Genomic DNA, 25,491 nt, shown 5'->3' on the forward strand with positions numbered 1-25,491 from the left:
TTTAAATTTTTGACTGTGCTGGATCTTTGTTGTTGCACCCTGGCTTTCTCTAGTTGTGGCTAGCGAGGACTACTCTCTAGTTCTGGCGTGCGGGTTTCCTCGTTGAAGGCTTCTCTTGTTGGGGAGCATGGGCTTTAGGGTGTGTGGGCTCAGTAGCTGTGGTACATGGGCTTAGTTGCCCCACAACATGTGGAATTTTCCCGGACCAGGGATTCAATCTGTGTTCCTTGCATTGGCAAGTAAATTCCTAAACCACTGGAAGTAGCTGTGAGGCAAGGATCTTGTATCACTGAGGCTGCCTTCTGTTGCAAGTATCCAGTCCCAACTCAAACGTGAGTACAAGAAAGGAGGATGTGTGATTATTCACAGGAGCCAAAAGGTGGGAGCAACCCAGTGTCCCTCCACTGGCAAAGGATAAACATATCATGATTCATCCATACAATGGAATGTTATTCAGCCTTGAAAAGAAAGGAAATTCTTACACATGCTACCACATGGATGCACTTTTTTTTTTTTTTAACAGATGCACCTTTAAGATACAGCCAGACACAAAGGTATACACACTGTGTGATTCCACTTACGTGAAGTACTTAGAGAAGTCAGATTTATAGAGACAGAAAGTACAAAGGCAGGTGCCAGGTTAGGGGGGGGGGGGATGCAGAGGCAGTGTTTAATGGGGACAGAGTTTCAGTTTAGCAGGATGACAAGTTCTGGAGATGGGCAGTGGTGCTGGCGGCACAACATGTGGGTTGCGCCTAACGCCTGTGAACTTCGCACTTAGAACCGGTAAACCATGTTATGTCTGTTTCACCTCGGTACTTTTTTTTAATGGAAATATAAGTGAGTCTCGGAGAGCAGTTCTGGCCTCAGTTTGGTGTCATGAAGCCTCATTCTTCATTTCTCAGTTATTGTGGAAACTCCCTCGGGCTCTGGGAGTTGGGGTCTCTGGTATCCCCAGGACTTCCAGCCCCAGTGCTGTTAAAGTCTAGCAGGAAGGAGGGAGTTTGTTTCCTGAGAGCTTACTGCAAAGCCCATTTTTGGAAAGATGCTCATTCTTTACAGGTTGCTAAGAGTCCTGGTTAGTCACTTGAGAAACTGGCCTCGCTTAGTGCATCATCAGAGTAGAAACTGCTTGGAAAGAGTCATTGTGAAGCAAAAACAGTTTCCAACGTTGCCACATTAGAATTCCCTGCACAGCACCAATAGAATAGAGGCAAATGTGTTTTCTTTCCAGCATGTTTGACTCAAAACATCTGAATAGAAACACGACATCTTCAAAGAATAAGAAGAAACAAGATCCCAATTGTAATGAGCTCTTTTATCTGCATTTTCTGATTCTTCTGTGTTATTGAGTAGAAGGAAAACTGTGGGAATAATTCCAGTTTGGATGGGATCTTCGTGGAAGGCTCTCCCATCTGTTAATAGACAGGGGCCATGACTGCAGTAGTGGTTGGGGCACTTCAGCTCTGTTGGAAGCATGAGAATGTTGATGCTTCTAGAAGAAAGACATTTCGTTCTTGGGAGAGCACTCCTAGTACTTACTGGAAATGGTGACCTTAACCCATAGAACACATGCATATGATGTGATTCTGACATAAAGATTTACAAAAGAAAAAAACTCAAGATCTAGAAAGTATGTGTTTATCCATTTTGGGGCTGTTGATCACTTCCTTCTGTGTTTGTAGTGTATTTATGAGGCTAGAGGTGCAAGACTTTGATTTTTGACAAAAAAAGAAAAATCTTCTATGCAGCGTTGTGTTTTTAGTCTTCCGGGGTTTTTCTCTGTTTGATTGTCATTATATCTGGCTGTCTGCTCATCTTTCCCTTGCTCTCATGAAGACTGGTTAAATAAATGGTCTGTTGTTCATAGACAAAGATAAAAGAAAAACTACAAGATAAGGGCTCCCTTTAGAAGTTACTACTATTGAACTTCCCATACAATCTTGCATTTAAAAATAATATTTTAAGTTTAGAGCTAGACAACAGAAAAAGGACTATTTTACCTATGAAATGTTTTCTGTAAACCTTATGGTAACCATAAAGCAAAAGTCAAGAGCTGAGACTGGAAACATGAAAAAGGGCATGTATGCTTAGTTGGGTCCTACTCTTTGTGACCACGTAGACTGTAGCCCACCAGGCTCCTCTATCCATAGAATTCTCCAGGCAGGAATACTGGACTGGGTTACCATTTCCTCCTCCAAGGGATCTTCCCAACCCAGGGATGGAACCCATGTCTCCTGCATTGGCAGGCAGGTTCTTTACCACTGAGCCACCTGGGACTGAGCAAATCACCACGGATGGAAACCACCAGTTTACAGAGGGAAACAGAAGCAGAAGGAAAAGAAACAATGGAGAAGTAAATCTAGAGCTAAAGAGACCCTAGAAACCATCCTCTTTGATCCTAATTGATGGAATTCTGTGGATGAGGAACCTGAGGTCCCAGAGGTTGAGAGTATATTCAGTGGCCTATGACTCATGGCAGAACCCAGACTGGAACTTGGGGGTCTCTGCTCTCTTTCCCTGGCAGCCCCAGTTTCAAACCCAGAGGTAGAGGGAAAGAAAAGAAGGATTTGTTACTGTTTCGTTTTGCAGAACTCTCAAATGTTAGGGAAGGGCACTTCCTGATTAACTACATCATCCCAGGAAGGAGGGACAGGGGGATGGAGATAAATAGATTATAGATATGAAAGACAGGTATTAAAGTTCATATGAAAGATGTAATGGCAATTTATACTTATTAGGAGTAAATAATATCTGAGTGAATAATGTTTTATACAGTTTATGATTTTCTTTAATGTAACTAGGAAGACAGGAAATGTTGATTTTCTTTTCTGTAATGTTACATGCGTTAGTCAGTAGTGGTACCTGCATCCGAGAGAACAGTTGTACAGGGATGAGCCTTGCTGTTTGGGCCCCTCTTTACCTTTTATGCCTGGCCATTCCCTCCTGTGAAGGCCTCAGCTTCTGGGTCAGGCGGCACCAGGCTCTGGAGGACAGGGAGCTGAGAGCAGCGCAGGTCCCCTTTCTTCTTGTTAACTTACACCATGTGATGTAAATAATGGTGACCGGAGAGCAAATGTTCCCCAGCTTCCCACAGAACCTCCTGCCGTGGCCTGAATGAGAGCATAAAAATAGACCTTTTGGGAAAGAGCCTGTGACCCCCTCTCACCCTGTTCTGGGTAAAGGAAGTGCAGGAAGGGGAAGCCGAGGGGAGAGGACACCGGACATCCTGGGAGCCCAGAGGGAGAGGCAGGCGGCCTCCTCTCAGCCCTCAGCCCAGGACCATCTGCTCAGAGAAAACCAGGAAGTGAGGGGGTTGATTTCCAAACACTGAAGGCATTGTGTGCGCTCCTTTGGGTGTCAGTAGGGAAGAGAAAATGAGGGAATATGGTGAGAAGGAACAGACCCGCAGCTTTGCCAGGAGGATGACCAAAAAGCGCCCAGATAAACCTGGGCACCAGAGATCCGACGTGCAGGGGGTGTCCAGCAGTGTCCGTATAGGCCTTAGTTCCCCCGCACCTGTGGACACGCCCTAAGGGAAGCTGTGGCCCTGGAAGTCTCGCTGTCTTAGAGCCCCTCATGTAGTTGGTTTAGGACAAACGGGCCTGCTGTCTGTGGTGTCCAGAGTGGAGAAGAGGCAGCTGGGACCAATGCCTGCTTCTCTGCCCTCATCTCGAAGCTCTCATCTGCCCCCATGGCTGTCACTGCACCCCTGAGCCTCCTTCTGGGTCCAGAGCTGAGAATATAGAGCCCTGACCCCGAGTCCCCAATAGGCAGCAGCGCCCATGGACGGTTCTCCTTTCAGAAATTTCACATATTGTTCAACTGTGAATGGCAAATGTGCAAGTTGAACAAAAACCAGTCAGGACACATCCTTCCTGCTCTCGGTGCATGCGCACTTTGAGAAATGAGGCAGATTCTTGCAGAAGGGCCTGCAGGCTTGACTCATGCGACAAGTGTCTCCATCTGTACTTGAACTCAGATTTCAGGGTCCTCCAGCCATGTGGGACCCCTCTTCTCATGTCTTTAGATTCCCAGTGGGGCTAGGGGGCAGTGCCCCACTGCTTGGAGAATGAAGGGTGTGCCCTTACCTCCCACGAGGCCCCACTCGTATTCCCTTTTGCATCTCTGAGCACACAGGGGGACCAGGAAGCCGGGACTTCCATTCTGAGGTGCTGGGCCAGCCCCTTAGGGGTTAAATCCTGTTGCCCTGGCAGGGGCTGATCTGAGCAGAAGGCACCAAACCCAGCCACGTGCCCCAGAGCTGGCTCTAGCTGAGTTAGGAACAAAGCCACTTTCATGGGAAGCACTGTGCTTGTTTTCTGGAACAGGCAGCATGATAACAGCACAGAGTGGGATCTCATTTTCCTTTGGCTTCTCCTTTGGTGGGACTCCTGTGCACCACTTGAGGGTGGTGTAGGATTCCTGAGGTAGCTAGGATTCCTATGGCCCCTGGACTCGCTCACACGCAGCCCCTGTCACTGCATGGGGGCCACCAAGAGTAACCTTGGTAGCAGAGGAACCGACCCTGTGAGTAAGTACTGTGTGCATGCTCGCGCCATTTGCTCATGGCCCATGACATACTCAAGCAGCCCTGAAGCAGATGTGCTAGACTTAATGGATAAATCGTTTTTCTTTTCTTTAAAAAATTTTTTTATTTATCCATTTTTGACTGAGCTGAGTCTTCACTGCTGCATGTGGGCTTTCTCTGTTGGCAGCAAGCGGGGGCTACTCTCTAGTTGTAGCACTTTAGCTCTAGGGCATGTGAACTTAGTAATTGTAGCACACAGGCTTGGCTGCCCAACGGCCTGTGGAATCTTCCTAGACCAGGGATCAAACCCATGTCTCCTGCATTGGCAGGTGGATTCTTAACCACTGGACCACCAGGGAAGTCCCAAACCATTTTTCCGATCCTTGACGTGCTGGATCTGTGCTGCTCCTTGACGTGGGACTGTAGGGCTGATGGGCACAGCATCCTCTCGCTTCTCGCCAGTCTCCTGAACCATATCTGCATCCTTTCTCCCGCCCTGTACTCTTCCCTCTGCACCTCTGCTAACTCATTCATAGCATGACTGACCTGAAGCTCCCACCAGCTGCCAGTTCAATGGAGGGGCCAGCAGTGAACAGTGGAGACTCCTCTTACCTTGTGGGCATGGAGCCCCTGGACGGTGCCCAGTGCACCGTTATACACATACCCTTTGATCTATCAGTATCCCACCAGCCTTCCAAGACACTGTCAGATACCACTTCCTCCAGAAATCGAACTCTCTAGATAGAAACATTTCCTCCTGCAGGTCTTTCTGGAGCTCACAGGCTGCAATTCACATGCTCCTTGATGCAGTGCTGATTTGAGTGCTAAGAGCTAGCTGGTGCTCAGCAAATGCATTTCTGAAGTAGAAAATGAACACAGGCTGATGTAACTGAAGATGTAACTTTATCATCAGGAAGAGAAGTGTGGGTGCAGAGGAATATCTGAAACACCATGCGTCTTTGCTTTTCTGTCCCACTTCAATCAAAAACATTGAAGGATGGGCTTTGGAGACCATCCTCTTGGTTAATTAACTCAACGAACATTTATTTTAGAACATTTGCTGTAGGATGTTGTGCTGCCATGAGGGGCAGTTAGACAGCATAAATAGGATGACCGCATCTGCTCTAGGAATTTATAGGTGAGTCATAGCTGGAGACACACTAGCCCTGTGTGTGTCACTGACGTTAGCACACCCAGCTCTGAGTGACCATGGAGCATTTGCAGCTGGGTGCAGGAGGCAGCGTCCGTCCAGGGGCTTAGAGTGTATTTTGTACCAATAGAACAGTAGCACTTGACTTTTCTGTAATCAAAAGTTTACTAAAGGTTTAAAAGAATTAACATGGAATTTGGATACCACCCTCCTCCCAAAATGGGACAAGTGCTCTGTTTAAGTTTGTCATTGATTTTCCAAAGTTTTACTATTAAGTGAATAAGTTACTTGTCTTTTTACTTATCCTGCTTAGATTTCATGATTTTTTTTTTTTTTTTAGCTTGTGGCTTTAGATTTCTTTAGTCTGTTTTGGGAAATTCTCAGTAAATATGTTTTCCAGTATTTTTTGCCTCCTTGAATTTCTCTACCTCTTCTTAAACTCCAATTACACGTGTTAGAATTTTTCCTCATATCTCACATGCCCTCTTCTCTGTATTTTCCATTCTTTCCCTCTCATGGCTTCAGGCTGGATATTTTCCTCTGGACCAGCCATCATTTCTGCTGTCTCTAGTCTGCTGATACAGTCATTGACCTAAGTAAGGCTTAATTGTATTAATGGTGTTTTTAAGTTTTAGGTTTTCCGTTTGATTATTCTTAATGGACTCCAGGTCTCTGGTGAAATTCTCTCTTGTCTTATATTTTCTGAAACATTTTCAGTTTGGTGCTGGGTTGCTTAGTCAGTCGTATCAGACTCTTAGTGACTTCATGGACTGTAGCCCACAAGGCTCCTCTGTCCATGGGATTCTCTAGGCAAGAATACTGGAGTGGGTTGCTATTTCCTCCTCCAGGGGATCTTCCCAACCCGGGGATTGAACCTGAGTCTCTGGCATCTCTTGCACTGGCAAGTGAATTCTTTACCACTAAGCCACTGCAGCTTCCCATTTAAAATCTGTGCCTTTTAACGCCAATGTTTGTATTACCTGTGGGTGTGTTTTCTTTTCTTTTTCTTTCATTTTTTGTTTTGTTTTTTATGTTTTTGTTTTGTTACCTGGCATGCCTGTTCAGTTTTTTAAAATAAATATTTTATAGTGTCCAAAAATTATAGACAAATTGATAGATAGATGTTAGATAGTTGGATAAATGGATGGCTGAATGGATGGATGGATGGATAGATAGGTGGATGGGCTATGATGGATAGAGCTGAGTAACATGAGTAATGTGAAATTTTTTCAGCTTTATTATTTTCTGATCAATCCTCCATTGTTTTAAGGCAGAGAGCAAGAAAACTTGTATTTCTCACAGTGTTATTTTATTATTATTTATTGACCATGGTAGATTTGTCTAGTTCTCAAAAATTAGTTTTAAAAAATATTTTGCATATTTTAAAAAATACCCAGAAATAGTAGTGATGCTAGACTGTAAGCAGGGTGGACATCTGGTCAGTGGAACATGTGAAGTTGCCTGGGGTTTGTAGGTGTCAGGCAGGGTTTCCTGGTGTTCAGCCTCTCATTCCCCCTTGACAAGAGTCAGGCTAGGTGGTCTCTGCACCTCCTGGGGGTGAAGACACTGCAGGCAGGGCTCTGTTAGCGGAGGGAAGTGTTAGCCGAAAGCATAAGACTCATCAGGCGCCCACCCACCCCACAGCCACTGGTTTGCACTTTCTTTGGTCTGCATGGAGACCTTGCCGTTTCTAGAGTGAGAAATGGTTTATCTCATCGGGGCGGTAAGTGTATCAGAGTAACTGGCCCTCAGCTTACTCACTGATGATACTCATGAGTATGTGTTGACAGCTGCAGGGACCAGCCAGCTATTTCTCCTTTGGAAATGCGCTGGGAAAGAGGAGGCTGCACTTGGTGGAGTCAGGTCACCTCCTTCTGCAGCAGAAAGCTTCGCAAGTGGCACTGCTGCTTACAGTCTGCTCATGTTTCCTTGCTCCAGAACCCCGAGGCTGCCCTGAGATTCTCAGTCATTCTGTGGGGATGTCAGAGAGCCCTGCTGGACCCAAACCCACGATGCTCCGGGCCGACATGCCCACGGCGCCCTCCTTCCAGCGGGCATTCACGTCCTCCTGCACCATTTCCGGGAACAGCCCCAGCCAGCGGAGAGGGAGGTAAGGTGGTCACTGAACCAAACACAGGCTGCTCTTACAGACCCCAGCCTGAACACCACAGAGGGAAGAGAGGGGCAGGGGTCTCGTTCTCCACACGACACCAGGCCGCCTTGTGCACTGACAGCCATCGGTCTTCAAAAATGCAGTCAAAATAAAAACTCCTCTGTCCACCTTCACTTTAGCAGGTGGGGTGCTCAAGGAACAGCAGCCAGTTAAGGACCATGAAGGCATTGTCTGAGCTGAGGCTGGAAAAAGGGGTGCAGTGGTCAGGCTAGGAGCGGGCCTGCCCAGGGCTGCAGGTTGGGGGTGGGGAGGGCAGGCAGGATGCACTGTTCTCAGGGGAGAAAAAGGAATTTGTGTTAGTGTTTGGGAAAGCCTGGGGTGTGGGGGGGCATGGACAAAGAGAAATGTCTTATTTCTGCTTCACAAAGGACTGCCCTTGTGCAAATTCACATGCTCAGGGTACGAATCTTTTCTTAGTGATTTACTTGTGGGCACATTGCTCTACAGTTACCATCCTGAATCCCACCTCATTTCTCTACAACAAAAGGGGCACATTGTGTATTAGGACTTAACATTACACACACAGCAAATATGTGTTTGCTAGTGAGATATACATGTTACTTGTCTTCTATGTTTCTAAATATAGTTTCCAATATTTTTTATAATTAAGCTTATTCATTTTTAATTGAAGGATTATTACTTTACAGTATTGTGTTGGTTTCTGCCAAACATCAACATGAATAAGCCATAGATATACCTATGTCCCCTCCTTCTTGAACCTCCCCCAGTATTCTTACTGTTGGAATTTCCCATTTCTGATATGGTAATCTCTTGTGTTCTTACTAGTATCCTTAATTAGCCGGTGGTCCTGCAAGCACTTACTGTAAATCGACTGTGTGAGGATGTTGGGCATGGGGAAGAGGAACCCAGGGGGAGGGGGTTTAAGCAGATACATGGGTGGTGCCTGTGTGGTGGGACCAGAGGAAGGACACCGCTAATCCCTGTGCTCACAGGGACACTGGCAGGGAGGGCTTCAAAGTCAGGACGCAGTGGAGCTGCAGCTTGAACTGAATAGAAGAGGGGACTTTGCCAGGTCAGAGTGGGAAGGAAGAGGCACGTAGGCTGTAGAGGCAGGGAGGGCCGCCTCCCCTCCCCGAGGTTGTGGACTGAGCATCTGGGGTGAATGGTCAGGTGGGAGGCTGGAGAAGCAGGGCCTGAGTTCTGATGTTTGGGGAGCCCCACGCTGCTGCAAGGGGAACCTCAGTACCCCTCCTCTCATCCCCGTCACGTAGGAACCAATGCTAATTCCCAGGCTAATTAGACTAATTCCCCTAATTAACCAATGCTAATTCTCTCTGGATATGTCATTGTCTCGCCGTTTGTCTTTTGAACAGCCCTGCCTCAGCTGAGCACCAGTGGGTGGAGACCAGCCCCAAGTCCACGCTGACCCTCCTGGGAGGCAGCCGGCCTGGCAAGGACGGCCCCGCGCGGCCCCACTTCCCACCTGCCGACCTCCAGACATCCTTCCACAGCCCTGAGCTGTCCCTGGCGGAACCGCCGGAAGCTCTGGGTCCCCCGAGCAGCCAGGCCTTCCTGAGCTTCAGCACTGCCTCCATGGCAGGAGGTGGGCTCCCTGCCAGGGAGGACCCTGGGGCCTTGCTGGCCAATTCCCATGGAGCAGGCCAGGCCCCTGGCAATCCACTGACAGCAGCTGAGGCTGCCGACAACAGCTTCCTGTCCCATAGCTTTCTCACAGTGGCGCCTGGACACAGTGGCCACCACAGTCCGGTCCTGCAGGGCCCGGGACTGGCTCTGCCTGGGCAGCCGCCCCTTCCAGAGAAGAAGCGGACCTCAGAGGGAGATCGGTCTTTTGGCTCCGTCTCGCCATCCTCCAGCGGCTTCTCCAGTCCTCACAGCGGGAGTACCATGAGCATCCCTTTTCCAAACATCATCCCGGACTTTTCCAAGGCTGCCGAGGGGGCAGCACCTTCCCCAGGTAGGTGCATCTCCATGGGTAGGGGGCCCATCCTTGTGCTCAAGCCTGCACTTGGGCAGGGAAGCACCCTGGGGTTATGGCTCGGCCTGCCCAGTGAGCACCAGTGCTGTTACTGGGCTGAGCGCCTTGAGAGAAGAATCCATAGCCTTCAAGGGGGCTTTTCTATCTCACTGCAATAAACATAAAGTTAGTTACTCAATCGTGTCCGATTTTGTGACCCCTTGGACTGTAGCCTGCCAGGCCCCTCTGTCCATGGAATTCTCCAGGCAAAAATACTGGCATGGGTTGCCATGCCTTCCTCTAGGAGATCTTCCCAACCCAGGGATCAAACCTACATGTCCCACATTGCAGGCGGATTCTTTACTGACTGAGCCCCTAGGGAATCTCAGCCTAGCCCAAAGGAAAATTCCAATCTAGAGCTGCCTCTTAATTCACCTGGGCTTGCCAGGTGACCCTAGTGGTAAAGAACTGTCTTCCCAGTGCAGGCAACATAAGAGACGTGGGTTCGATCCCTCAGTCGGAAAGATTCCCTGGAAGAGGAAATGGCAACCTGCTCCAGTATCCTTGCCTGGAGAATCCCATGGACAGAGGACTTGGCGGACTATTGTCCATAGAGTCGCAGGGTCAGACACGACTGAGCACGTACCCACTTCTGCATTATTCACGTTAGATTTTGTTCAACAGCAGAAAACACCGACATCCACCGTGGTTCTATTTTTTTTCCCTTTCACTTGGAGTCAGTGTTCTGTAATAGTAATTTAAAAAAAAATTAAACTAATACATTTTAAATTTAATTATCTCATGTTTCAAGAAAGAATTAGACACTGATAGGAGTAAGGGACGTCAGCCTTGCTCTGCGTGCTTCCTGTCTTTTGTAACTAGGCGTGGGTGAAATGGGGTGCCCGATCGTGGAGGCGTCCTGCTGTCGTTGTGTTTTCTGTTATCAAACAGGCACTCCCTGCTCCGTGTCAGGCTTCTCCCCTGTAGTTAAATAGAGCGCTCTCACATGGGGTGGGACTTTGAACTTCTAGGTCCCTTTGAGGTGACAGGTTGCAATAAAAAAACGCCCTTCATAGTTATTGTTTTTAAATTTTGTTTTGCAGATAATCCAGGTGATAAGCACGTGTCTGTTAACTTTGTTCAGGACACATCCAAGTTCTGGTACAAGGCGGACATCTCCAGAGAGCAAGGTGCGTGGGCCCTGTGTCTGGGGTGGGAGCATGAGGGAGGCATCATGTGGGGATGGGTGAGTTAGAGCAAGGTCTGCACTTCATTACCCACTTCAGGGAAAAGGCTGCAACATTTAAGTTTTTATTGGAAAACATCATTCCTAAGGAGGGAGCCAGCCAGGAAAGGCACCAACCATGATCATTCTAGTGTTGGGGTGTAATTTCTGGTGGCTTCCACCAGCCAAGGTCTGGCCGGTGTTGCCCGCAGTGGCCACAGATTGTGATGAGATGTCACCGGTCCCAGCCTCAGGGGGAAGTCAGGGGGAAGAAGTGTCTTTCCTATTAATGGGCATACCTGCCTGTGTCACATAGGAAGGACAGACTGCCAGCAGCCTTAGCCCAGCTCTCACACACACAGCACAGTGACTCTGGGTGTGCAATTCAGTCTTAAGACAGCTGGCGAATATGAGAAATTGTTAATACTGTTGAGCAGCTAAGTTGCATGTCACTTTTTACTAGAACATGAATGTAAGAGATGTCCCAGAAGGAAGCTGGCATGCCATTGGTGGTGGTCCCTCTGGGACAGGCCCTTATGCAAACAGCAGTCACTCCTTCAGCAGAAATTCCTGGGGTCCCTGCGAGGTGCTCTTGCCCTCCCTGAGGTGATGACACGGCCGTCTGTGGGCTCATCACTCCCAGGCCTCTCTCAGAGAGGATGACATGGAACTGGCTGGGGGGCTGGCAGACGCTGGTCAGGATGCCCAGGAAGGAGGTTCCCTGGGATGGGTGGCTGGGGGTGCTGGACTGAGAAAGAGGATGGCGGGTGTTTGGCGGCCAGGCGTGCTAAACGCATGGTGAACTGCCACTCTGTGCTGGGATCTCAACTTGGGGAAGAAACTAAGAACTGCTCTCCTGGGGAATTCCTCAGAAATGCCTGGATGTGAATAGTTAAATGCCTGGAAAACAGCGCCGTCCAGCTTTTTCATAGAAATTCTTATACTCAATTAGGCAGATAATAAAAATGGTAAGAATGTGCCTTTCTTCCCATGAGTTCAATGGACCCATTGTCATGTCATGTGGGGGGGAGCCCTCTTGGCCCGAGAGGCTTCTGAGTCCCAGAATTGGCCTTTGTGCTGTGTGCACTCACCACGTTTCAGGCTCTAGCATGGCCAGATGCTCCGTTCCCGGCCCCTCCCTGCTCTGGTTGCAAGAACCCCCCTGACTGTGGGCCTTAGCGCTGGTGCTCAGTGTCTCGTCCAGCCCAACAGACCCTGAGAGTGCTTGTTGAGGACCTTGTTCTAGAGTATTCTAAACAGACCATCCTACTCCAGCGGCTCAGTCTTTCAGACCAGGGTGGAGGCTGGGCTGGACTGTCTCCTTCTCTGAATGAAGAGGCAGGCTTGGTTGGAGTGTGCCTGATGGGTCCTGCAAGACAGTGATGGAACAACCTGCCTCATAGGGTATGGGGGAGAGACTCTGGGTGGAGGGAACCTCCCTTGTTGGCATCCGCTAGGCAGTAGGAGTTATTGTTGTCATTTGACTAATCTTGCTGTGCTTAGTTGCTCAGTTATGTCCGACTCTGTGCAACGCCATGGACTGTAGCTCGCCAGGCTCCTCTGTCCATGGGATTCTCCAGGGAAGATTACTGGAATGGGTTGCCATGCCCTCCTCCAGGGGATCTTCCCAACCCAGAGATCCAACCCAGGTTTCCCGCACTGCAGGTGGATTCTTTACTGTCTAAGCCACCTTAGCCACACATTTAAAAATATTTCTTTGGGGTGGACCCCATCTCAAAATAGCTACTATGTGCATGGGGCATTGATTTTTCCAGTTGAACTCCAAAAGTGGAACCTCTTCTATTTTCTGGATATTTTGTGCAGACAACACCTACACAAACGTATGCTCTGGTGGGTGTGCCAACTTCTCCAAATGGAAGAGAGCCTCTTGTGGGTTTTGTTGTAACCGCTGGGATGTGCCGTTTTCTGGAAAAACTGTGATAAAATTTCAGGGAGATGCAGGAGGGGCAGAAAACCTATTGCCTGTTTTGGAGCACAACTGTTTACATATTACTATGGAAAGGTTAGTTCCTTGGGAGTTTTTTTTTTTTTTTCCTTGGGAGTTTTTTAAAAGGTGAACATAAAAACCTCAGGAGAAAAGCGGCTCCAAAGTAAAGCAGAAAAAAAATTTTTAATTAATTTATTTTTGGCTGCACTGGGTCTTCGTAGCTTTCTGTAGGCTTTCTCTCGTTACAGCGAGCCAGGGCTACTTTTCATTGTGGTGGTGCATGGGCTTCTCATTGTGGTGGCTTCTCTTGTTGCTGAGGACAGACTCTGGGTGCTCAGGCTTCAGTACTTGCAGTACTTGCAGTACTTGGGCTCGGTAGTTGTGGGTTGACAGGCTTAGTTGCTCCGAGCGCGACATGTGGAAACTTCCCAGACCAGGGATTGAACCCATGTCCCCTGCATTGGCAGGCGGATTTGTATCCACTGTACCACCAGGGAAAGCCTAAAGTAGAAATGAAGTATGACTGTACCAGCCGTCCTCTCTGGTCTCTGCTCCAGCATCCTTGAAAGCTCCAGCTGCAGGGAGAGAGGTGGTAAGGATGTGGCTGCTGCCCGTGCAGCCACACGGCAGACCTGGCCTTGCCCCTGGAGGTACACGAGCTCGTTCTCACAACCTCAGCAAGGGTTCATTTCTGTTTCAGAAACAATGAGTCCAGCATGGCCCTCAGGCTCTCTTGTGCCCAGGTGGCCTGGTGATAGCTGGAGAGGGGAGGCCTGAGAGGGTAGAATGGGCCAGAGAGGAGCCAGCCTTCTCTCCGCCACCCAGAAGTCTGCTGCCCACGAGGCTGGGGCACTTCTTTGTACCACAGTGAAGTAAAATCATGACTTACAAAGAAAAGGCTCTGGTGAGGTTATCCCAATTGAAAAATATAACTTCTGTAAGTGATCTTTCCCCTACTTTAAAAAAATAACATATGTTCAGCCCCCATAATCAGAAAACATGCTATGAGACAAGACCTGCTGCACGGGCCTGGGTCCCTGGTGTCTGTTCCCCACCCGTCTTGGGGGGGTTACTAGAGCAGCAGGTGGGCTGTGGCTCCACGTGGCAGGCTTGCACCCCTGGGGTCACACCAGACCCCCTCCCCTTAGAGAGCGTGTGCTTTCCTCCGCTTCTTGCCCACCATGCGCATAAGCTCGTGCTTGGGGCCTGTCCTGCCATGGGCTAGGGCAGTGCATGGAAGAAGGTGTAGAAGAAACTGCCTGTTTTGTCTGCAGCCAAGCAAATGCCACGTTGTAGGGGTGGGGCTGGAGTCAGGGTACACAGAGGGCCTGGAACAGGGGGCTCTCTGGGGTTATTTCCTGTTGCTGACGGTGCTTCCAGCCACTCCCGGGTTAATGTCCAGCCCACTCTACTCCAGACAGGGCCCTGGGCTCTACAGAAAGGTGGCAATTCCATGGCTATAACTGTGTAGTGCTTTATACTTTAAATCCCTAGTTTTCTTTTTGTAAAATGTACAAAAGAAATCTTGAGAGGTGTTCTGGTTACTGGAGAATTTTTCTCACTGGTGTCTGGGCCGCATCAACTTGAGGATACTGTGATGCTAACCCATCCCTCTTTTTTCCTGTATCCTGAGCCCAGGACCTGGGAGGCCGGGCTTTGAGCTTCAAGGGGAGTGATATTAGAGCTACCTGTGCTCCAGCCTACCTGGGGCAGATGGCGGTGCAGCGCCAGGTGCATTTCATGGCCCTCACTGGCCACATCAAATAGGGGTTCACAGCCTTGTCCAGACTGGAAACAGCTGGCCACAGTTGCCACCCCTGCCTCAGAGCCACGGGACGGAGGGCCCTCTACGGCTATCCCCTGGGCCAAACCTTGGGACTTTATTAAATATTCAGTAACTTTGGGAGTACATCCACAGTCTTCAGAAAGTATGATTGGAAATTTCTTTCCTCCTATGGAAAGTTGAAAGCGCACGTTCTAAAATCTCTAAGAAAAACGCCATGCAGGGAGCTGTAGGGCAGGGCCATGCTGGGGACCAAGTGGCAGCCCTGCCCGACTTCCTGCTCCGCGCAGTGTGTGTGGAGACCTGGTCTGGCTGGAACCAGTGGGCCTCGGTTTCCTGGGCTGTCAGGTGGGGTCCTCATTTGGGCTTCAAAGATGCTGTGGGGTTAACGGGAATTGCGTGTGAAGGCAGCACCTTTGTGATCTGAACGGACGGGCCACCCTATAAAATAAAATAGTCAGGTCCCCACAGAACTTCTGGTCATTGCAGTTTCCCTTACCCTTGTCACAGCCATAAGTGGAGTCAGGCTGTGGCGTCCCCTGCAGACACTCACGTCTGTCTGTTCCCCTCTGCAGCCATCGCCATGCTGAAGGACAAGGAGCCCGGGTCATTCATCGTCAGGGACAGCCACTCCTTCCGAGGCGCCTACGGCCTGGCCATGAAGGTGGCCACACCCCCGCCCTCTGTCCTGCAGATGAACAAGAAAGGTGGGTCCTGCTCTGCTCAGTGGGGCCTCGCCTGTCAGTTCCCTTCGTTTCCATGAAGCGGTGGATGACTTGCAACAGCACTCATAGGTTTTCCTCTTAGTATTTATTTTTTTAATAAATAAATTCTTATTTATTAAATTGTAGTGTGTATTTTAGGGTGTATTTTAGTAAGTACTGTCCTAGCTCAAGAAGGAAGGTTAATTATTTATAAATTTCCTTTTTCTTTTTCTAACTTGTTTTGATGGGTGATCCATCCCGTTGTTCAGATAACAGAACAATAAAGCAAGGCGTCTGATCAGGAGTCTTGGTTTCCATTTTCAGCCCTGTCTGCCTCAGTCCCCTCTTGCTTCCTGTGGGTAACATCTGTAATAAATTCCTGTGTCTTCTCACTATCTGTTCGGTGCACACAAATAGGCAGTTTTCCTTTTCTCTTACATAGAAGGTGGCATACAGTATACACGGTTCTTGTTCCTACACCCTATAGAGTATTTTGATGCATTGAAGATGAGGCCAGTGCAAGCCTGAAGTCTTGAGACTCTCCTTTCTCAGGGAAAAGGACAAAGACTTCCTCTGTCTCTCGTCCAACATTGCACTGGTGGCAAATTCTAGCTGAATAATGTGTAGTGCAGGCAGGGCTTCTTCTGATCTTTTTAATGTTTTCAGTCGTGAACATTGCCAGGTACAAAAGAGTTTGCGATGCCTACATGCATAGGTAAACATTATTATGAAGCAGACGTGCATGTATGCAACCACAGGTGACAGCCTTATGGGGAAGCCCCAACGTGCCCTTTGCTGTGTTTCATAATCCATCACCACCGTGGCTTTTTGGTTTTCAAGGATACTGGATTTAACTACTAAGGCCTTTTTAACTAGTTAAGGCCCTTCCAGTGACCCCGTGTCCTTCTGACATACCCCCATTAGCCCGTGAGTGCTCCAGCTTTCTGAAAGCAAGCGTGTTTTAGGCTTACCTTGTACTTCCCCTGCTCCTGCCATTTCTCTAAAGATTCTTGGTTCTTTATATTGGGCAATAGTATCTAGAAACCAAAATCTAATCTCTAGGTTTGCTGTTTGGTATCAGAGTATCACTCCTTCTCTCTAGGACCTGAGCTAGGGAATGTGAAAAGTAAGTGTTAGTCACTCAGTTGTGTCCAACTCTGCAACCCTGTGGATTGCAGCCCACCAGGCTCCTCTGTCCATGGAATTCTCCAAGCAAGAATACTGGAATGGGTTGCCATTTCCTCCTCCAGGGGATCTTCCCAACCCAGGATGGAACTCATGTTTCTTCATGTTTCCTACATTAGCAAGCAGGTTCTTCATCTAACTAACGCCACCTGGGAAACCCGTCTAAAAAAATTCCTGAGCTCATGCTGATAACCACCCATTCAAATATAATATCAACAGGTCTTTTCTCACTGCTCCCTCAGGGACAAGCTCGGTTCCCAACAAAGCAACGGACTTTCTCCCTTCCTCTGTCCCCTAATATATGGCTTCTGGTTTATTCTTTTTTTTTTAATCTCATCCTGCCCTCTGTGCCTTTTTTTTTTTTTTTTAACCAACTATGCCACAAACTCTAAGGAAAGGGAAAAGATTCTTTTCCCCTAAATGGAGATTGTGGGCTGGCATGTGAGTAGGTCACATAACTCTTGCTGGGGCACCTGGGCTCATCTGGGTGAGGGAAGGGTGGACCAGAATGAGCACAGATTCTGCCCCCTTGGTGTTCAGCTGGAGCTTTCAAAACTAGGCCAAAACTTTTTTTTCCTGCATGTGTTATCTTTTTGGAAATACAGGTGGTGGTGTATAATCCTTAACCTCCAGGTGTACATCCTCCTCTAAGGTCAATATCGACTCAGTCTTCAGGCAAAGGCAACAAAATAGAGGATTTTAGAATAGCAGATTTCTGGACATGTAGCATTGCTGGCATCCTCTTGGTGAAATTTTATCTGGCTGCCAGGTCTTCATCCAGCCCTTGGATCTGGCATTTGGATTTCACAGTGTAAGGACAGATCTGAGAGGAGAGTTGAGTAAACCAGGAAAAAGCCCAGCAAGTCACCAGCCACCCCTGGTACCCCAGAGACGGAACAGCGACAGACGTGTGGCGGGGGCTGTTCTTCAAACCCTTATACAGCTGGTTTCCCACTGAGTCACTTCTCACCACCGTCATCCAGACCACACTCTGGGTCTCCCTTCAGTTTAGAAGCCATGGATCATTTTCCTCCCACAGCTGAATGGCAAAATGTTCTTTTCCCCATTTTTATTCAGTACTGCCTTTTATGGAATCTGATCATTTCCTTTCCTACCAGCTATACTGCCCCTGCGAAATGCTGACACTGATGTTGATATTTGTCACTGTTGTTTATAATAAGCATTATTAGAGAACCTGCTGTGGGCCAGGTGTGGGGCCCAAACCTGCCTCTAGCAGACCTGGCCATCAGAAATGTTAGAGGTTACAGCAGACACATTCCCATGGAAATGCGTTCCCATGGAGACATTCTCAGGGAGGGTGCTGAAGGAGGTAGGACAGACACAGCAAGCATGAAGGTCTGCGGGATTCATTAGCTCAGCAGTGACCTCTTTTTCTTCTGTTTGTTATTTGTACTTTTCCACCACTGGACAGTTTGCTATTCTGTGGTTTTTCAGGATGCACTTTCTTTTTGAGCTTGTGGCCTGGCACGAACACAGTGTAGTAGCAATATGATTAGAGGGCTTGCTTTCGGGAGGGGCTTGGGTACCTGACTCCTGGCTAAATCTTACTCAGAAGACTGGCACCCTTCCAGCTCTTTCCAGTGATTCATTCTTGGACATCATGCTTCTTCTTAGGAGGTGAAGGAGCTGGAAGTCCATGTTCTCAGTTCTTAGCTGCTCATTCCCATAACTGGGAATTCTGTAGAATGTCTGAGGCTCTTTCCCAAGGATTCCTCCACCTCCAGCCATGGTCACTGGAGGGAGTTCTAGCTGCCCATCCAGGCGGTGCTCAGCCACTATCCTGCAGTCCAGCTGTTATTCCTGAAGTGGTTGTTGACAGCCTACCTGTTGCAGGGGCCAGATTCTCCTTCGTGCTCCCTCATCCTCCCATGCTCTCATTTTTAAAAATGCTCTTCTCTTTCTTTTAAATCTCTCCCCACAGCTGGAGATTTGGCCAATGAACTTGTTCGGCACTTTTTGATTGAGTGTACCCCAAAAGGAGTGAGGTTGAAAGGGTGCTCCAATGAACCATATTTCGGTAAGTGGCTGAGCGCCTGACATGGTGTCTGAACCCATGAGCATGAGCTCCCTCTGGTTGGTCTACCACTCTGCTGGGGCTTCACTCAGAGCATCTACTTTGCATTCCCATTTTTAGATCCCTCAATTATCATTTCAAAAATAAACTGGATATGAAATTGTTCTTAAAAGCATTCTTAAAACTAGGCAAATAAAAGGCACCGTGCTAGGATTGGAAATACAGGTTCCATTAGGTATGGTCCATGCAAGCGAGCAGAGAAGTATGCACAAGGTTGGCAGTCCACCGGGCACAAGGAAAGCACAGATTCCCTGTGAGAAGAGATAATTTTTGACCCTACTGCTGTTGCTGCTGCTAAGTCGCTTCAGTTGTGTCCGACTCTGTGTGACCCCATAGATGGCAGCCCACCAGGCTTCGCCGTCCCTGGGATTCTCCAGGCAAGAATGCTGGAGTGGGTTGCCATTTCCTCCTCCAATGCTTGACCCTACAGGCATGTCCAAAATATGGCATGCACTCACAGGCAGAGCTTGAGCAAACCAAAGCATCACCTTACAGAGACGATTTGGTGGTGCCAGTGGGAGTGGTCTCAGAATCAGCAGACTGTGTGACTTATTCTTTATAAATTGGCAATGGCATATCTTTGATGAGAATCATCTGTAGTCCTGTTACTTGCCCCTTCGCCATCTGCTGAACTTGCTGCTTCATTGAAGCTTTGCACAAATTCCCACAGTTATTGAGTATGTAGGTTGCTAAAAATATAAGATGTCATGCTTTACAGCAGCCTCCTTTCAGTAGATGAATTGGCTGAGCAATGCAGTATTTAGGGCTGTGCTCACTTCTGTTTGCTGTTCATCCATTCACAGGGAGCCTGACGGCTTTGGTGTGTCAGCATTCCATTACGCCCTTGGCTTTGCCCTGCAAACTGCTCATTCCGGATAGAGGTATGCTGCCGCGGCTCCAGGGCTGCTCTGGCTCTCTGTGTGGGGTCATTCACAAGGTGTTGGAATCCATAGAGATTCAGTGAGAAAAATCAGACCAAAACTTCCTTTTATCACATGTCTGTGGGTAAACAGGTCAGGTAAGGTCAGGTCAGGTAAGAAGAGGTGGCCCACTGCTCCTACAGCCTCTGCTCATATCTTTATATCATGGCTTTGTGAAAAGCTTCTGTGGAGCAAAGATTCTATAGCTCAGAAATATAAAATGCTTGGACTCAGAGACCTGCAGGGTCATTTACATTTCATTTTTATAATTCTACAAAATCATAAAAATGTTGATATTGTTGACTTTAGGTGCTAGATGAACTATTCTCTTTACCTTTGTGTTTGTTTCAAACTATCTATGGGAAAAGAATTTTTAAAAATAGTACCCACAGCATATGATCAGACATATCCCTGGTTTCCTAGGCCATCTCAAGTTCACATAATTGCATTATGTTCCAGAAAGATGATTAATTTTAAATATAGGCAGATGTGACTTATGTTTCAGAATGTAATTGTTCATATAAATTAATTCATAGATGAGAAGGGTAATTTTCTGGCCTGTGCCATCCCAGATTTTGCCTGAAGTGTGATGATGGCTTCTCTGGGTGCAGCTGTTGTTGCCCGGAGGAAGGCCCAGCTCTGCAGAGCCTGCCTGTCGCCCTCCAGGATGCAGTCATGAGTATCCACGTTGTCATGCATTTTCTCGCTCCTTCTTCCTGCAGATCCGTTGGAGGAAATAGCCGAAAATCCTCAGCAAACGGCGGCCAACTCTGCGGCCGAGCTGCTGAAGCAAGGGGCAGGTCAGTCCTCGCTGTGTATTCCTCTCCTCCTGGCTCCTGGGCAGAGATGGGATTCCTTTCTTGCCTGCAGTCTGGGTTCCTTTCCTTGCTGTGTCAGGGGAGGCTTCCTTCTGTAGAAGCCACCACAGGACTGGGCTGGGGGTGGCGGGGCAAGTGTCCTGGTGGCAGGGCCAGGACTCCACAGGCTGAACAAGACCAAATTCAGTAGTATAAATGTCACAACCTGTGTTTCATTTGGGGAAGTGGTCAGATAGACTGTGGGTAACGTGCCCCTCCAGCAGATACATAGTAAAGTGATCAGCGAGTCCACAGTTTGACCCAGGGTGACAGCAACCCCCAGACAGCGAGCTACTGGGGGACTCTTTTCTTAATAGATTTTATTTTTTAGCACAGTTTTGGGTTCATAGAAGGTGCTGCAGAGGTTCTCTTACACCCCCTATCCCCCCACACATGCACAGCCTCTCTCAATTAACAACATCCTCCAGCAGGTGGGGCATTTATTAGAGCTGATGAACCTATGCTGGCCCTCCTCAGTCACCTGGAGTCCATAGTTGACTGTTCACTCCTGGGGTACATTCCATGCGTGCGTGCTAAGTTGCTTCATTCGTGTCCCACTGCTTGAGACCCCATGGACTCTAGCCTGCCAGGCTCCCCTGTCAACGGAGATTTCCCAGGCAAGAATACTGGAGTGGTTGTCATGCCCTCCTCCAGGGGATCTTTGGACCCGGGGATCGAACCTGAGTCTCTTATGTCTGCATTGGCTACGTGTTCTTTACCAGTAGCGCCACCTGGGAAGCCCGTGGATTTGGACAAATGTTTAATGACATGTATCCACCATTGTAGTATCACACAAAATAGTTTCACTGCCCAAAACATCCTCTGTGCTCCGCCTGCTCATCCCTCCTCCCAAATCCTGGCAAACCAATCCTTTTATTGTCTCTGTGGTTTCACGTTTTCGGGATGTCATATGATTAGAATCATACAGTATGTGGAGCTTTTTCAGATTGGACTCTTTCACTTAGTATTACGCGTTTAAGATTCCTCCATGTCCTTCTAGGGCCTGAGAGCTGTTTCCTTTTAGTGCTGAATAATAGTCCATTGCCTGGATATACCACACTTTATCCATTCACCCCCTGAAGGACATCCTGAATGCTTATGTATTTTGGTAATTGTGAATAAAACTGCTATAAACATCCACATGCAGGTTTTCATGTGGACGTAATTGTCAACTCCTTTGGATAAGTATCAAGGAGCACAGTTGCTGGATCATATGGTAAGAGTATGTTTATTTTGTGAGAAACCACCAAACTGTCTTCCCAAGTGGCTGCACCGTTTTGCATTCTCACATCAATGCATGAGACTCCCTGCTGCTCCACACCCTCCCAGCAGTTGGTGTTGCCAGTGTCCTAGATTTTTGTCATTCAGAATAGGTGGTTAGTGGTGTCTCACTGTCATTTACATTTGCATCTTCCCAATGGCTTTTGACGGGGAGCATCTTTCATGCACCTGTCTGCCATCTTCATTCATATCTTCTTTGGTAAGGTGTCTGTAAAGGTCGTTTGTCCATTTTTTAGTAGGGTTATTTGTTTTCTTATTGTTAAATTTTAAGAGTTCTTTGTATATTTTGGTTCTTTGTGAGATTTGTTTTTTGCAAATACTTTCTCCTAGAAGGCAGCTTGTCTTCTCAACCTCTTGACAGTGTCTCTCAGAGCAAAAGTTTTTTTATTTTAATGAAGCCCGGTTTATCAATACTTCTTTTCATGGATCATGTCTTTTGTATCTAGAAAGTTATCACCAAAGTCATCTCAGTTTTCTCCTGTCTTGTGAGTTTTATAGTTTACATTGTACATTTACGTCTCTTCTATTTTGAGTTAATTTTTGTGGTGGGTTTAAGGTCCCTGTCTAGATTGATTGTTTTTGCATGTGGGTGTCCAGTTGTTCCAGCACCATTTGTGGCAGAAGACTGTCTTTGCTGCATTGTATCTCCTTTGTTCCTTTATCAAAGGTCAACTGACTATATTTATGTGGGTCTATTTCTGGACTCTCTGTTCATTCCTCTGTTCATCTGTTTGTCTTATTATTTCATCAATACCACACTGTCTTGATTGCTGACATTTTACAGTAAGTCTTAAAGTCAAGTATTAATATTATCAGTCCTCTCATTTGGTTCTTCTCCTTCAATATTGTGTTGACTTCCCTGGGTCTTTTATTCTCCATATAAGCATTAGAGTAGGTTTGTTCATACCCACAGAGTAAGTTGCTGCAATATAGATGGGGATTTCATTGCCTCTGCAGATCACATTGGGAAGAACTGACATCTTAATTATATATTGAGTTTTCCCATTCATGAATGTGGAATATTTAGTTTAGTTCTTTGATTTTATTAGTGGGAGTTTTGTAGTTTTCCTCATATAGATCTTGTACATACAATATTTTATTAGACTTATACCTATTTCATTTTTGGGGTGCTAATATAAATCGGGATTGTGTTTTTAATTCCAAATTCCTCTTGTTCTTAGGGAAGTGATTAACTTCTATATTCACCTTATTCCTGCAGCCTTGCTATAATTGCTTATTAGTTTCAGGCCAGGCTGTTTTTGCAGCATTAGAAGCAGTCCTAGCAGCCCCAGCTTAAGAGGGCTGTGGACAAGCCACAGGGTTCTTGTGGGTGCCCTACATCTTGACAGCAGGGACACTGTACTTTACTTCTGTTCTTAACCCGCCTTTGTGGTCACGTGGCGGCACACCTGCCAACAGGTGTGACTGCTGCTCGGTCTCAGAAGTTGTGATAGAGGCAGAGCCAGTTCGTGGCCAGGCCTCCAGGGAGACTTTCCCAAAGGAAGACAGCCTGGGTGGGGACACAGCCCGGTTAATCGTTCCAGTCACAGGAAAGCACTTTTGCCTCTGTTTAGTGAATATCTAGAGGCCTTTAGAGGTGGAGTGAAGATACCCCTACTTACTCTCAGAGCTGCATTTGGCAGAGTGGGGAATGAGAGCGGCTCTGTTCCTGGAGGGGACACATCCTTGGGGAGTGGCCAGGCGAGGTCATGGCTCCTACACAACTGAACTTCAAGCAGAGTCTGAGTGTCCCATGGTCACAACAACCCATTAACTTATGCAGGGAGCTAGGCTCAAAAGGCCTTCAGGCTGTTTACAAAGCCTCATTCACAATCAGCTATTTGCCTCTCCAAGGGGTGATGGCAGTGGACAAGCCCCCAGCGCCCCGCAGTGTGTGGATGGGGCAGGCTGTCCCAGCTCTTTGCCTGCACACTGTTTTCTGAGTCACTGCAAGTCATTCGTTCTCAGCAGCTCTTTCTGGATGCCTGTGCTTTTAGAACTCCGTGCAGGGTGGATATTTAGGGTCCAGACGGCACTCTCCCCTCTTGGGATGTTTCCTTAACTGCAGGTGTGGTTGGGCTCTCATCCCACCTAGGCCCACACTGAGACTGAGGGAGGTGCCTCCAGTGCCCCCACCCCCCCAGAGATGCCAGGTATAAATAACTCAGCAGAGGTGGAAACGCATCCTGACCAGTGGGTGAAGTCTCCTTGACTCCAGTGCTGGGCGTGTGTGTCTCTGAGTCACTTACTCTTCACACCTTTGGAATTAGAAATAAAGGGCGCTTGCCTCAGATACACCTGGCCACGAATTTATGCACGTCATTCATAAGCCCCAGGGCCCTTGAGTCTGGCAGACGCATTAACGCCGCTTCCCCTGTGTCTTCCAGCCTGCAATGTGTGGTACCTGAACTCCGTGGAGATGGAGTCCCTCACAGGCCACCAAGCCATCCAGAAGGCCCTGAGCATGACCCTAGTCCAGGAGCCACCTCCCGTGTCCACAGTCGTGCACTTCAAGGTGTCGGCCCAGGGCATCACCCTGACGGACAACCAGAGGAAGTGAGTGTGCACAGCGGCCGGGCTGCCAGGGTGGGTGGGCAAGGCTTCTGGCCTCACCTGGGGTTAGACCTCCTACCAGCTCTGCTCAGGCCCCTGGACGTGTGGTGGTCACCTAGGCAGAGCTCTGCAGTTCAGGAACGAATCAATGATCCGGTCAGTCTGTGCTTTGTCTTGATGTTCGGTATGTCCCCAGAGACATATATAAACTATTAACATTTGGCCCACATGCTGTTTTTCTAAAGAATCAGTAAAATTTTTTAAAAGATACATAGATCTTCGAGTATCTCTTAGATAAACACACAGTGTGTGTGTAATCTGCAAATGCAAAAATCTTTTAAGTCATTTCTGTAAAAATACTCCGTGACTGTGATAGACTCTACTCATCTTTGCTTTAGTGTCATTACTTCTAACAGTTATGACAGAAGTTATAACTGTTATCCTGTTTCAGGTAAGAGTGTAACCTTGTTAGATATTATTTCAGTATTCAGTTCATGTTAATTATATAATATATATAATATGAAAGAATAATTTATGTTAATAATTATTAACTATTATTTAGATACTGTATAGTACTATATCTTAGTTAGCAACATTTGAACATCTAGGCAGTAGATGCTGTTTCAATTTCCAGGGACTTCCCGCCAAGCTGTCGCTGAGTGGGTTCCAAGTGAGCAGAGGTTCAGGGAGAGGGGGCACTTGTGGAGCTCCAGCCTGAGCACAGAGCAGGGTTAGGTGCCTGGACAGAGCCTTTGACCTCAGGATGAAAAGCATTTCAGAGGCACTTTTTTATTTGCAATGGAAACAGCCTGCTGTAATTAATGAAGGAGCCCAATCAGCTAAAAGCAGAGTGGTGGCAGGAGCTTCGAGGGGTACGATGCCCCCAGTCCCCATGCCAGCTGGAAGGGCAGCGCCCACACCAGTGTGTGAGGAGCTCTTCCCAGCATGGCCCCTGCTCCAGAGCTAGCCCCGGGCTTGGGAGGGGCTCTGAACCACTGCTCTCAGGATAAAATAGGCGGGAAGTGTGGGGTGGGGTGTGGGTTCTGCCGCTCAAATTGGGGTCCTCGCTTCCCTCTTGACCCAAGTGGTCTGCGCAGCAGGCTCTGCATGCCTTGCACTCAGTTCCCTCACATTTCAAGCTGCACCAAGG

At 47.9% G+C, this 25,491-nt stretch overlaps 1 protein-coding gene across 4 annotated transcripts in view; it reads left to right on the plus strand.

Moving 5' to 3' along the window:
- Window positions 1-25,491, plus strand: part of TNS3 (tensin 3) — a 221,616-nt gene that overhangs the window by 190,767 nt on the left and 5,358 nt on the right. For all 4 annotated transcript variants that reach the window (XM_040259791.1, XM_040259792.1, XM_040259789.1 and 1 more), the window contains 8 exons: window positions 7,620-7,791; window positions 9,189-9,790; window positions 10,894-10,980; window positions 15,322-15,453; window positions 18,578-18,673; window positions 19,534-19,611; window positions 20,373-20,450; window positions 24,176-24,344. In XM_040259791.1, the coding sequence (XP_040115725.1) occupies window positions 7,620-7,791; window positions 9,189-9,790; window positions 10,894-10,980; window positions 15,322-15,453; window positions 18,578-18,673; window positions 19,534-19,611; window positions 20,373-20,450; window positions 24,176-24,344 (1,414 nt within the window). The remainder of the gene's footprint in view (window positions 1-7,619; window positions 7,792-9,188; window positions 9,791-10,893; window positions 10,981-15,321; window positions 15,454-18,577; window positions 18,674-19,533; window positions 19,612-20,372; window positions 20,451-24,175; window positions 24,345-25,491) is intronic.

Source organism: Oryx dammah, unplaced genomic scaffold, assembly GCF_014754425.2.
Source record: "Oryx dammah isolate SB20612 unplaced genomic scaffold, SCBI_Odam_1.1 HiC_scaffold_18, whole genome shotgun sequence".
NCBI lineage: Eukaryota > Metazoa > Chordata > Mammalia > Artiodactyla > Bovidae > Oryx > Oryx dammah.